At 45.8% G+C, this 13,503-nt stretch overlaps 1 protein-coding gene across 2 annotated transcripts in view; it reads right to left on the bottom strand.

Moving 5' to 3' along the window:
- Positions 1-1,103: 1,103 nt before the first annotated feature.
- RPA2 (replication protein A2) overlaps positions 1,104-13,503 on the bottom strand; it is a 40,719-nt gene continuing 28,319 nt past the window's right edge. For both annotated transcript variants that reach the window (XM_068109515.2, XM_068109514.2), the window contains exons 7-9: positions 8,510-8,617; positions 8,034-8,128; positions 1,104-1,609 (exon numbers count right to left, since the gene is read on the bottom strand). In XM_068109515.2, coding sequence (XP_067965616.1) covers positions 1,525-1,609; positions 8,034-8,128; positions 8,510-8,617 — 288 coding nt within the window. In that variant the 3' untranslated portion in view covers positions 1,104-1,524. The remainder of the gene's footprint in view (positions 1,610-8,033; positions 8,129-8,509; positions 8,618-13,503) is intronic.

Raw genomic sequence — 13,503 nt, 5'->3', positions numbered from 1 at the left:
CATCGACGTAAACCCTTAAGGCTTCATTCCATACGAGGTCAGGTGGGGTCGGGTGGTGTCCAAGTCTTGAAAAGGAAAATATCGTAGTGACGTCATTGCACAAGATGTCAAAAATCAACCAAACCTTGCAATAAAATAAATAAATAACCACGATACCCGCTGTGCCCCCGTTTTCACTACGCAGAGCCTAAAGTTCACGCGAGGTCTCCTTTCCGTTTAGCATCACATTTAGGTCATCATGGACCGGCCACATTTACAGAACCAAACAGTGGAGATGTGGCGCCTCGAGTTGCAAATAACACGTGAAAGACGAACCTGCCGACTTAATTATAACGTAACCGGCTGCGACACGCAATTCCGCTTGCTGTTGCACTCACTCACCGATGGCAACCGTTCCGTGTTGGTTAACGGGCGGACGTCACGGGAGTCAGGCACATAGATAGCCGCTTGGTAAATAAAACTCCTGCCAAGTATTTGCTTATTTACCATCAAAATACAGGTAGCAGTGTCCCAACTTTTGTCCTATCTATGTACAGGTAGCTATTTTGTATCTATGTACAGGTAGCAGTTGTCCCAATTTCCCAAATTCCCAATACAGGTAGCGCATTGTATCAAGTGAAAAATAAACAAATGCATTTCCAGCTCGCAGAAAGCCCGAGCACCAAAGAGTTAGGATTTTAGGAACTCCAGCATTCCACAAAAGGTGCGTGAACATCCCATCGGGTTGGCTGCAATGCCCGACTGACCCTCAGAGGCCCACCGAGGACGTCGGAAGGTTTCCAAGCTAATACGGGAGTATCGAGCGGTGCCGCGAACATGGATGGGCTTACGGAAGATCCTGTGCTCGCACTCACGGGAGGGGACAATACCTGTGCACTCGAGGGAGGCTCTTAATCAAGGCCGTAACCACATACTAGACGATGTTAAAGCTCATGGAAGATCTTGTACACGTATCATGTGCCAGAGGACATTAGGGGACACGAGAGACATTAGCAGACAAAGGTGACATACACTGGAAATGAACCTGGGATTCCAGCATCGCAAAATAAGCGATCACATGGAAACACCAATCACAAGACCTCAGGGTCTCAGCGATCAAGAAGCAAGATCAAGAAGGGATTTATTTGTTTTCAAAGCCACATTGTCAGTGAAACAAAAACAAAAACACAAGAATGACAACAAAAATTGTGTGATGCAGATAGTTTCCTTCTATTTTATCATTCGTTCTTGCACTTCTTAAGCAGAACCGGAATGGATGGAAAAATCGGCCCCCCCACAGCCCCCTCTCCTCCTAACCCCAGATAAGCAGAAGGAAAGGAAGGGAGGAAGCGAGAACCCAAGAAGGTGCAGTCGGACGAGTCCACAAAGCAAATATCACTTTTAATCGGATATTTACCATCAAGGCCGCAGAGTACAAACAAGTTTAAAATAATCCCTGGTCAAATCGAAAGACCAGGAAACGTGGGCGCCAAAAGAAAATATCAACAAACTTGCGCCGATTGTTGTGGGACAGGACATCCTCATTCAATCTATCTCCGTGGATCTGTAGTGCTGCTCGTCGATGGTCGAGTATATGTGGCCTTCGTTGCTCAGAAATTCGATGGCTTTTCTGTGGCGACAGACAACAAAGGAAGAACGGTAATTAAAAACAATGGACGAGCCGAGAAGGAAAGGAAAAAAAAAAATAGAGGCAAAGCGTTCCACCCAAACCCAAACATCCACGATGAGAATGCATTTGGTGTGCAAATGGAAAAACGTGTTGGCACCGCGGACGTCGGGCTCGACGCCAACATGCCGAAGCACGACAAAATGCGCCAAAAGCATTGGCAGGATGCACCTAGTCGCCATAGCTACAGCAAAACACTTCACACAGACTGTAAACATCCTTACTTCAGCGCACAAGGGATAATAAACCGATAGATTGCCGCACCACGGTGTGCAAAGCACACACAGAGTCCCGGGACGCACCAAGTCCAAATGTCCCTCCATTAAAAGTAGTCCTTCAACACGATGCACTTCAGGCACAGCAACATCTAATGGGGATGCATCCAATTGGTCCGACACCACAGGAAGCTAAATTTAGAGATACAGAGAGGATCTAAATGAAATATATAAAATGAGAAACAGATGAAAAGTTTCTCTGAACACTTGAGGTCTCCTTTCTGTTTAGCACGAGAGGTAATTATTGTTACAAACTATGTCGAATATCAAAAGGGAAGTCAATTGTGATTGTAAACAATGACGAGGGCTTTCCATTTCAAATTCCAAATCGGACTACAAACCTTCACACACAAAGTACATCAATATGCTAAAGAGGGCATAGATAGAGCAAAAGAGATACAATTTAAAAATCAGGCCACGGTGGCAGAATTGGGGAAAATGGCAATGTCATGTCCAGTCATCACTGTGAGAGTTTGCAGACAAGCTTCCAGGATACCTCAATTTCCCTGCGTGCGATCCTCTCCCCCATCTGCCCGAGTGCGATCCTCTCCCTCCTCTACCCACTGCGTGCGATCCTCTCCCCCACCCCCCCCCCCCATCTCCACAGTGCGATTCTTTCCCCCCCTCTGCCCGAGTGCGATCCTCTCCCTCCTCTCCCCCCTGCGTGCGATACTCTCCCCCCCCCCCCCTCTCCAGAGTGCGATTCTCTCCCCCCTATCCCCTGTGTGCGATCCTCTCCCGATCCTCTCTCCCCCCCCCCCACCCCCCCATCTCCACAGTGCGATTCTTTCCCCCCCTCTGCCCGAGTGCGATCCTCTCCCTCCTCTCCCCCCTGCGTGCGATCCTCTCCCCCCCCCCCCCCCCCCCTACCCTGTGTGCGATCCTCTCCCCCTCTACCCTGTGTGATGAGGTTGGAGAGGAGAGGGCCAGCAGGGGGAGGGGGGAGAGCATGGAGGGGGGAAGATTTGAGGTCTTGCAGCTACATTTTACATTATGTGGAATTACACATTACAAACTGTATTTCCCATGTGCATGGACATGTATTCACATATGTGAAGTAAATAAATTGTGTAGATTACATCATTTCTGGATCTGATGAATTGGCAGTAACCATTTTGTAAAACTCATGGGTGCCCTACCAGTCCATATATAAAACAGGAATGTCCGTCCATCTATGTCCGTCCATCTGTCTGTCTGTAAACTATCCCCTCAGTTTTGGGCAAGCCCCACCAAACCTTTTCTGGAACATTTTGGGGCCCCAGCGAGTGTCCCAAGGGAGGGGGAGGTTTCACAAATTCCTCAATAAAATTACGATTTTGAGTCTCCACCCGCACAAAGCTGCTCCGTCGGATGTAATGTCAGATTGGAGGGCATATTCGTTTACCTCACGAGAGTTTGTAACATTGTATTTTGTTATATTAATGGTATGGTATTAATTTGTGATAGGAATGAAAATATAGAGACTGAGTTTCAAGTAGAATGAGGAAATGGTGAGTTTCCACCCATGACATTCGCCGATTCGCCATTTACAGTTTTGCCATTGACCGCGTGTTTAAATATTCAACAGCAGTAAGTTGTTGTTTTTTTTGTTTTTTTCCCAAGTCCTTCACGAACCGGCTGTCCATGTCTGCCGTTTGACTGAAGGTGGCACAGGTATTTGGAATTTATTGGTTCATCATTTCCCATTCACCGTTTTTTGCCCAAGACATTCACGAACCGGCTGTCAACATCTGGCGTTCGACTGAAGTTGGCACAGAAATGTGGAATTTATTGGTGCAAAGGTTGTTTTTTTTTGGAGATTATGGTTTTCCTTCCTAGCATAGCACGGGTACCTTGCAAGTGTTAAATAAAACGATAAAAATAGGTCAACAGACAGGTAAGGTCATATATATGCCAGAATTTTTATAGGTGGCAATAGTAACAATTGTATGAAGAGGTTTACGTTAACAGTTATTTGTTGATTTGTCGTGTGGGTTGTAGTAATTGTGTATTTTATTTGTTGTGGGATTGAGATGGGAAAATTTCAAAAGATGTCGTGATGGGAATCCGTAAAAGGATTGTGGCGTCATTTCGACCTTATCATTTCTACCCTGTCATTCCTTCGTACCTTGTTTAATTGTTTTTTTTTGAGATTCCATCCCAACAATGTTTTTTTTTCCCCCCATTTTAAATGTTTTTTTTCCTGACTTGTTTAACTAGATTTATCCCAATGTGGATGTCAGTGACATCGTCATCCATGAAATTATTGAGGGACATTTACATGGGGAACCCCTCGAACCCCACCATCTCAGCAATATATCTCCGACAAGTCCCTTCCCGAGTTCCCTTAATATCCCATCTCCCGTCTCCATTCAGACATTCTGCTACCCTGATATCCTTCATTTTTGGAGTTATCTATTTATTTTGTACACCAACATGGCAGAATGTTTATTTACCTTCTCTCCTTTCTCTGCTCCTTCCCTTCTTTTCTATTCTCATACTCCTTCCTATACCATCCCAATCTTCTCCCCTTTTCTTGCAGATTCCATTCACCTCCGTTCCTTCTCCTATCGTCCCACATTCTCTTATTTACCTCAATTTACTCCCAGCCAATACTTACACGAGACAGACAGAGACAGAGACAGATATCCCTCCATTCATATCCCCTTCCCTTCTGTTCCTTTTCTCAATGTTGGCATTTCCAATTCCCCCCCACCCCCACTACCTACCCTGTGCAAGTGAAATAAACCGACGCCTTATAAAGGGGTTACATGATCACATGAATGAAAGCTTGTATACGATGTATGAATGAATGAATGAATGATCGTTTTAAGGCCATTTTCCCCACTATAGCGAGGGTTAGCCTTGCGGGCCCCATGACAATCATGGTTCCCTGTTTGAGGCAATGTTTTTATGGCCGGATGCTTGTATACGATGTATGGAGAGGTGAATTTAGAATGCACTTTTCAATAAGTGGTACAACCGCCGTGAACCTCAATGAAAGCATCACCAGACCATTCAGGACCCTCTTCCTTCATAAATTACGCATTTTCTCGTCCCTTACAAACCACAGCAGACTTTCGGCGGCCCGCTAATTTTACGGGAGGGTTTATTCAAGAACAATAGGTCTTCCATTCGGAAAATGAAAACACTAACAATAAGAAAGATCAATCAGAGATTGCAGACCCTCGGCAGGACGTGGTTTTCGTGGTTTAAGGCTTTTGTGTAAAAACAAATATGGCGGCGGAACCACGTGACCGATGAAGTAATCATTGTTTTTTTTCCTCCACCAATTTATGCCGAGACGCTCACCAAATTTCATCTTGATCGGATGAAGTTTTGTACTTGTCGAATTATGACGTCATAATTCGACAAGTACAAAACTATGATAGGAGGGGGAGACAGGAGAGGAGACAGGAGGTGAGACAACACAACCTATGACATCATTAACATATTTTATTCCCCATGGAGAGTTCTTTACAATGAGCCATGTCTCAATTTTTTCTTTGCGGCGCTTTCGGAGATAGAGGTGCAAAGTTTTTCGTTTTTTCCAAGATGGCGTCCATACCACGTGACATATGATGTCATAATTATAATTTTAAAATTCTACAGGTGGAGTTGCACCGATGGTGAAAATTTCCTGTCAATCGGACCAACGGTTGCAGAGAAAATCATATTTATTCTGTGCCGACACAGACAAACGGACTCAAATGCAATACTCTCTCCTCCGGTGAGGGTAACAATAGGTTGTCCATTTGGAAATGGAAAACTACAACAACAATAGGTTAGATAGGAAACCTATAAAGGCAGATTGGGAAATGGAGCACCCTAATAACCCTGTCCTCCGTTTGGAAATGGAACACCCCAAGAACAATAGGCCTTCCATTCGGAAATGGAAAACCATAACAATAGGTCTTCCATTCGGAAATGGAACACCCCAAGAACAATAGGCCTTCCATTCGGAAATGGAACACCATAACAATAGGTCTTCCATTCGGAAATGGAACACCCCAAGAACAATAGGCCTTCCATTGGGAAATGGAACACCATAACAATAGGTCTTCCATTCGGAAATGGAACACCCCAAGAACAATAGGCCTTCCATTCGGAAATGGAAAACCAGAACAATAGGTCTTCCATTCGGAAATGGAACACCCCAAGAACAATAGGCCTTCCATTCGGAAATGGAACACCATAACAATAGGTCTTCCATTCGGAAATGGAACACCCCAAGAACAATAGGCCTTCCATTCGGAAATGGAAAACCAGAACAATAGGTCTTCCATTCGGAAATGGAACACCCCCAAGAAAAATAGGTCTTCCATTCGATAATGGAAAGCTTGCCCAACAATGGCAAACCCCATCAATTATACTTCGATTCGAGCATCACTTGTTAAACTTGGTGTTGTACGAAGAAAATGGGTTCCAGGCAAAGGTAAGTGAGAAGATAAACAGTGCAGGTAACAATCGACTACAGCAGTTAAGGCGAGACAAACGTGGCACGGTACATTCCGCTTTCAAAGTATGACTCGGAGCAGAGCAAGACATGAGCACATGTGCAGGAAACTGAAACCTCAAACTGGGAGTACCTCGGGTCATCCTCGATATTCCCACTGCCTTGCGTAAACCCCATCAACCCTCCCTTCACACAACACTTACTTTCAGGTTACAATGTTTTCTTTCCTCTCTTCACCATGTTCCTTTATCCCCTTTTTGCATCCACCTGTTGCCCCACATCATTGCATTCCCTTCTCCCCTCTATCCATGAGACAAGATTTGGTATTGAATGAACTAGGGCATGCCCGTACTATATATATATCTAAAATTATATCCCCCCCCCTCTATTTACATGAAATGGTTTGGTCCAAAGCGAACGGCTTGCGAGTACGGTGACAATCCCCCCCCTCTATTTACATGAAATGGTTTGGTCCAAAGCGAACGGCTTGCGAGTACGGTGTTTTTTATCGGACCCGTGGAATTATAGATAGTAGTTTTAATTAGTTTTAAAACATAGTTTAACGGCAACATAGTTTTCCAACGTGAAATAAATGAATACGCTCTCAAATGTGCCGTCCGAGGCAGAGTCTGTTCGCCACGTTCGGCACACGTGATAGCTCGCTGCTCTCTGATTGGTTGAATCGTTTTTTGGACATAGCTCGGTAACTACTTGTCCGATTAATATGAAACCTTGAAAAGGCACATCCTCGGGTCCCCAGCAATATACCTGGCAAGTTTAAAGTATATCGGACCCGTGGTTGTCGAGAAACAGCGGTCACAGACATACAAACATACAAACATACAAACATACACAGAGATTACTGGAATTATAGATAGACTAGGACGTGCCCGTACGTGGGTGCCCGTTCCTTGCCAAAAAAAAAAAAAAAAAAAAAAAAATTGTGTAGGGGTGTGTGTGTGTAAACATCCTAGGGCGTGCCCGTACGTGGGTGCAAAAAAACATGCGTGCAAACAACAACAACAAAAAAAAACAACTTTGAAACCACGTGGCAGTAACGACCACAGAACCCCCCCCCCCCCCCCCCTCTATTTACATGAATGGTTTGGTCCATTCGCAACGACCACAGAACCCCCCCTCTATTTACATGAAATGGTTTGGTCCATTCGCAAAGCCAAAGCGAACGACCACAGAACCCCCCCCTCTATTTACATGAATGGTTTGGTCCATTCGCAAAGCCAAAGCGGACGGCGAACGGCTAAATCGCCATAGCTCGGTAACTACTTCTTCGATTAATATGAAACCTTGAAAAGGCACATCCTCAGGTCCCCAGCAATATACCTGGCAAGTTTCAAGTATATCGGACCCGTGGTTGTCGAGAAACAGCGGTCACAGACAAACACACACACACACACACACACACACACACACACACACACACACACACACACACACACACACACACACACACACACACACACACACACACACACACACACACACACACACACACACACACACACACACACACACACACACACACACACACACACACACACACACACACACACACACACAGAGATTGCTGGAATTATAGATAGATGAATGAATGAATGAATGGAGCCAAAGAGAGAACACACAACAGACGTATACACACTGTATCGAAGCTGGATTCATTCCTCCAAGCCGACTCTTCACATCAGCAAGACTCATGCCGGATTGGCCTTTTGCGGTCCGGATTACAGAGAGCACCTGTAAAGGCAGGTGAGAGCAGTTAATCAAGGCCGACACCAAAATGAAGTGACCATACCGAATGCATTTCCTGCACCTGGGGATTGCGTTAAAACATGCGACGCAAACCTAAAGAACAGCACGATTAGCACAGAGAAGTGGCGTTTGCTTCAAATCTCTCCAAAAAGCCGATGGCCTTTCGAAACCTTCCCTCGTGAACCTATTTAGCAGGTCCAAAACCCCCGTAAAAGCCAAACTGCCTGGACCACAAAAACATCCAGGCTTTCAGGTATGGTTGAGCTTTTCGTTTCTGCTGTAATAAAACCAGGAAGAGAAAGACGCATCAAATTGCTCGATGTTTATGAACCTTTTTACCAGTTTACAAAGTCACTTTTGAGGTACCTGGCTTTGTTGGGGCTGGAGACCGTTACACGAGTCTCCCATCATGCTGCCGACTGCAGGGCCAGTGTTGGACTGCAACGTCAAATTCGTGTTCGCGGTGGTGTTCGCCTGCGCACACGTTCACGCAAACCGACCGGTTGTTATGGATCAAATGTAGAGAAGGGTTACTGGGCGATCACAGCAAAGGTGCTGCACTGTGGAGCAAACAGTTCAAAGTGAGTGTTAAGAATAAGGATTTGCGTTGTCCAGAATGTAGGTGCAAGTCGGACATGATGGACCCAACCCATGTTCTTGCACAAATGATGCGACAACAAATGGTTGAGGGCAGTGAGGGAGTGGAGGCAGGGGCTATAAATGCCTCAATCCGGCCTGTCCATCCGTTAGGTGTCCACACGTACCAAGCAGGGGCACGTGCAGCCACATTGGCCCAAGGGACGGGATAATTAATCAAAATCACAAAAACAATCTCAGTAATCCAATCATTTTTCACACTTTGAAATTAAATACGTATTGTGACTGTTTTGCGAACCGGCGGCACCCTGGGTGAACGATGTCCACGACACGTCGGAGGCCAAGGAAAGATCTTCCTCTTCTTCCTTCCTCCCGATGCACTTCCTATTCCCCGCTCCAGTCCATCACCCATCCGTACACAGCATTATGCTGGTTACCATTGCACATTTTTAAGCAGTATTTAATTTGGCTTCTCCTCTTTCCAGACACAGACGCAGTTCCAATTCAGTTCCCTCTACCTATTCAGACAAATTCAAGCCGAGAGAATCACCTGTAACTACAACGGCACTCGGTAGAGCGCAAGCCTCCGCCAGACTGAACAGTTTACATTTTGTGTCCACCAATAGGCCGGATCTGGATCCAGACCTTAATCAAAATCTAATTGGCTTGTTCTTGTCGACTAACCAACTCGTCCACTTAATTTTGTCATAAGCCGTCCACAAATTTTTGAAATATCGTGCCATATATCATTTTGGCCCTATCACTCAATGGTGAAGAATCACTTGTAATAAAAATTCTGGTATCTGGATCATGATTTGGAACCAAAAATCAAATCGATTCGTCCTTGTCACACCCAACCTGTCCAACAAGTTTCATCCATATACTGTTCCCCCCTATGGGCCGGTGCTCCTGCCTCACACCTAGCTCGTCTTCACGCTGTTGAAACCAAAGCGTTCAGAATCATTGGAATCTCCCGCGATGAAGCTAACTCCAAGGGCCTTTCACTCACTCACCGCAGGCAGGTGGGTGGTCTTTCCGTCTTCTACCGACTCTTCTCCGGCCTTGCACCCCCAGCTCTCTCTGGGCTCTGTCCCCCAAATATTCCTACAGGTCGCACAAGGTCTGCCAGCAACCTTCTTATGGTTAAACTGCCAAAATCTCGGCTCTCTGCTCACCTTCACTCCTTCATTCCTCTTTTCTCCCGCCTCTGGAACAAACTCCCACACTCCCTTCAATCCCACTCCTCCCTCTAGGTCTTTAAAACAGCTGTTCACCACCATCTCTTATCTTCCCCCATCCAAAACCTTGATCGTTTCTACCCCCGCTAATTCACCCCAGATCCACTTTTTTGAAATTCCAACTTCTTTCCTGGAAGTCCTTGCAGTGTCCATATGTTTTGTAACTCTCCCACCCTCCCCCTTCTCATGCCCCCCCCCCCCAAAAGCCCTCTCCCTCCCACAGATCTCTTGATGTCCCTGCTCTCAAATGTTGTGTTTGTGTCCTTCCTCCTCTCTCCCCATCTTATCTACCGCTCCCGTTATTATATGATTTATGTGTCGGTTTGTCTTTTTGTGTGATTAATGTTAGCTCTTTCGCAAGCCTCAATCTTGTATACCCAAAAAAAAAAAAAAAAAAACATTTCAGCCATAATTTCTTGATATTGTTGCTATATAATCGGTTTTAGCCCCATCACTCGATGAAGAAGAATCACTGAAAAAAAATTATGTTATCCAGATCTGGATTTAAAAAAAACAAAAAAAAACACCTTTATAGGCCATTTTCCCCCGCAAAGCGGGGGTTGGCCTTTTTCGGGGACCGTGGTTGTTGTTGTTTTTCGGTCCCCTTTTTGAAGCAATGTTTTACGGCCGGATGCCCTTCCTGCCGCCAACCCTTTTTGTCGCCTTTTACGACAAACAGGGAATTACCAGTGAACTGGTACTCAATTTGCCGACCTCGGAAGGATGACAGGCTGAGTCAACCCCCCTGGCGTTAATTCAGCGATCGACCGGGATTCGAACCCAGGATCCTAAGATCCTAAGCTGGCACCCTAACCGCTAGCCCAACACCAAGCTCTTATCCAGATCTGGATCTTCAGCAAAATTGAATCAATTCTTCCTCGTCACACACCCAACCTGTCCCACCAAGTTTAGTCCGTATCCATCCACAACTTTTTGAGATATCCTGTTCACAGACAAACATACAGGGGTGACTCCATCCACCTAAGGTGGCAAAGGCAACAAACCCAATGGATTTTACAAGTCCCTGCTTTGCCCACCTTTCATACATTGCATCCACCACATTTATTACACACCCACCCACCCACACCTCATACAAACCACATAACCACAAGGGGAAAGGAGCAGGAACCTTCTCCGGTTTGAATGAACTTGGCGGGAAAGATCGCCGAGGAACAGCCGCATCGGACTCCAGACCACTGCGCTGGCACAGTCAGCAATGATTGACATTAGAGGAAAGGCTGTGCTTCTGGGAGCACAGCAATCCCAATGATCTGTGTGGAATCTGAGGTGAACATCCAAACTTTGTTCCCCGAGGGTCCCTCTGATCACACCAGAAGCCGTCCCGGTATTGAGCTATTCGGCACTCTCTGACCGACCCAGAGACCCGCTACCAAGAAGAGTAGAGAGAGAGGAGAACCTGCTTGTGACCCGGACTGGAGTCGACTCTTGACTCGCCAAGACCAGGAGTGTAAGACATGTTAGAATAAGTGAGATTGAAGAAGGGGTTAAACGCTAAGGGGTATAAGACTTTAAGGGGGCTGTGATTTTGACTGTGGTTTCTTTCAGACAGCTTGCTTGGTTTGATTATTACTCTCGCCAGAGGAGACGATATTGCATTTGAGTCTGTCTGTCTGTCTGTCCGCACAGAACAAATACGATTTTCTCTGCGACTGTTGGTCCGATTGACAGGAAATTTTCACCATAGGTGCAACTCCAGCTGTATAACTTTATAAATGATAATGACAACGTCATAGGTCACGTGGTATGGGCGCCATCTTGGAAAAACAGAAAAACTTTGCACCTCTATATCTCCGAAAGCACCCCATACAAAAAATTGAGACATGGCTCATTGTGAAGAACTCTCCATTGGGAATAACATATGTTGATGATGTCAAAGGTGCCTCCATTATGACATCATAATTCAACAAGTACAAAACTTCATCTGATCAAGATGAAATTTCTTGAGCATCTATGGATAAATTGGTGGAGGGGAAAGAAATTATGATGACGTCATCGGTCACGTGGTTCTGCCGCCATATTCGTTTTAACACAAAAGCGTTAAAAACCACTAAAAACACTTCCTGGCGAGGGTTTGCAATCTGATTGCTCTTTCTTGTTGCAAGTGTGTTGCTTTTATTGAACCATTGCAAATACTTGTGCGCTGAATTCTTTGGTAAACCATCGTTTCCAAACAGCCCATTTTGTCTCTTTTCATAATAATAATAATAATAATTCATTTATTTTGTATAGCGCTTTTCCAGAAGCCCAAAGGCGCTTTGACAGAGTGGCAAACATAATGCATAACAATACATGAAAACAACAATTGCAAAAAGACAAGAATGAATAGGGAAATATTTAAAGCAAAATGAGGGAGAAGGAGAAGAGATAGTCAGGGGTTAAATGCTGTGGGTTGAATGTTGAATGCAGTGTTGAACAGGTGGGTCTTTAGTGATGTTTTGAATGTGGTGAGTGAGGAGTCTCTGATGGTGTGAGGTAGTGAGTTCCAGAGGGTGGGAGCAGCGATGGAGAAGGCCCTGTCCCCCCAGGATCTGAATTTGGTCCGGATGGAGGGGGTCAGGAGGTTGGTACCAGCAGAGCGGAGGTTGCGGGTGGGAGTGTGTCTGGAGAGGAGGTCAGCCAGGTAGGATGGGGCCAGGTTATGGAGGGCTTTGTATGTCAAGAGGAGGATTTTGTACTGGATTCTCTGGGGGATGGGGAGCCAGTGAAGCTTGTAAAGGACGGGGGTGATGTGGTCACGGGTCTGGGAATGGGTGAGTAGATGGGCAGCGGAGTTCTGAATGTATTGGAGTTTATTGGTGATTTTTGAGGGTGAACCATAGAGGAGGCTATTGCAGTAGTCCAGACGGGAGGTGATGAAGGCGTGGATGAGGGTTTCTGCAGCCGTGGAGGAGAGGGATGAGCGGAGACGGGCAATGTTTTTCAGGTGAAAGAAGGCTGACTTTGTGATCTGTTTAGTGTATTTGTCGAAGGAAAGGGTTTGGTCAAAGATGACGCCAAGATTCCGGATGTGAGGGGAGGTGGATACTGGGATACCGTCGATGTTGAGGGCAAAGTTATGGGTGGATTTTGTGAGCGTTTTTGGGCCAATGATGATTATTTCAGATTTATCACAGTTAAGCTTGAGGAAGTTGATTTGAAGCCAGGATTTTATTTCAGTGATGCAGTTTGTCAGGATAGAGTGGGTGTCGGTGGAGACGGACTTGGTGGAGATGAAAAGCTGGATGTCATCGGCGAAGCAGTGGAATTGGAGACCATGACGGCGGATTAAGTGACCGAGGGGGGACAGGTAAAGGATGAAGAGGAGGGGGCCAAGAACTGAACCTTGGGGGACACCTTGGGGGAGGGGAGCAGTGGGGGATTTGCAGTTATTGATGGAGATGAACTGGCATCTGTCAGAGAGGTATGATTTAATCCAAGAGAGGGCAGTGCCGGTAACGTTAAAGGTGGATTCAAGTCGGGTGAGGAGGATAGTGTGATCGATGGTGTCAAAGGCAGCGCTGAGGT

Source organism: Myxine glutinosa, chromosome 3, assembly GCF_964187855.1.
Source record: "Myxine glutinosa chromosome 3, kmMyxGlut1.1, whole genome shotgun sequence".
Taxonomy (NCBI): Eukaryota; Metazoa; Chordata; class Myxini; order Myxiniformes; family Myxinidae; genus Myxine; species Myxine glutinosa.
The sequence above is the reverse complement of the archived record's forward strand: the minus strand, read 5'-3'. Positions and strand labels throughout refer to the sequence as shown.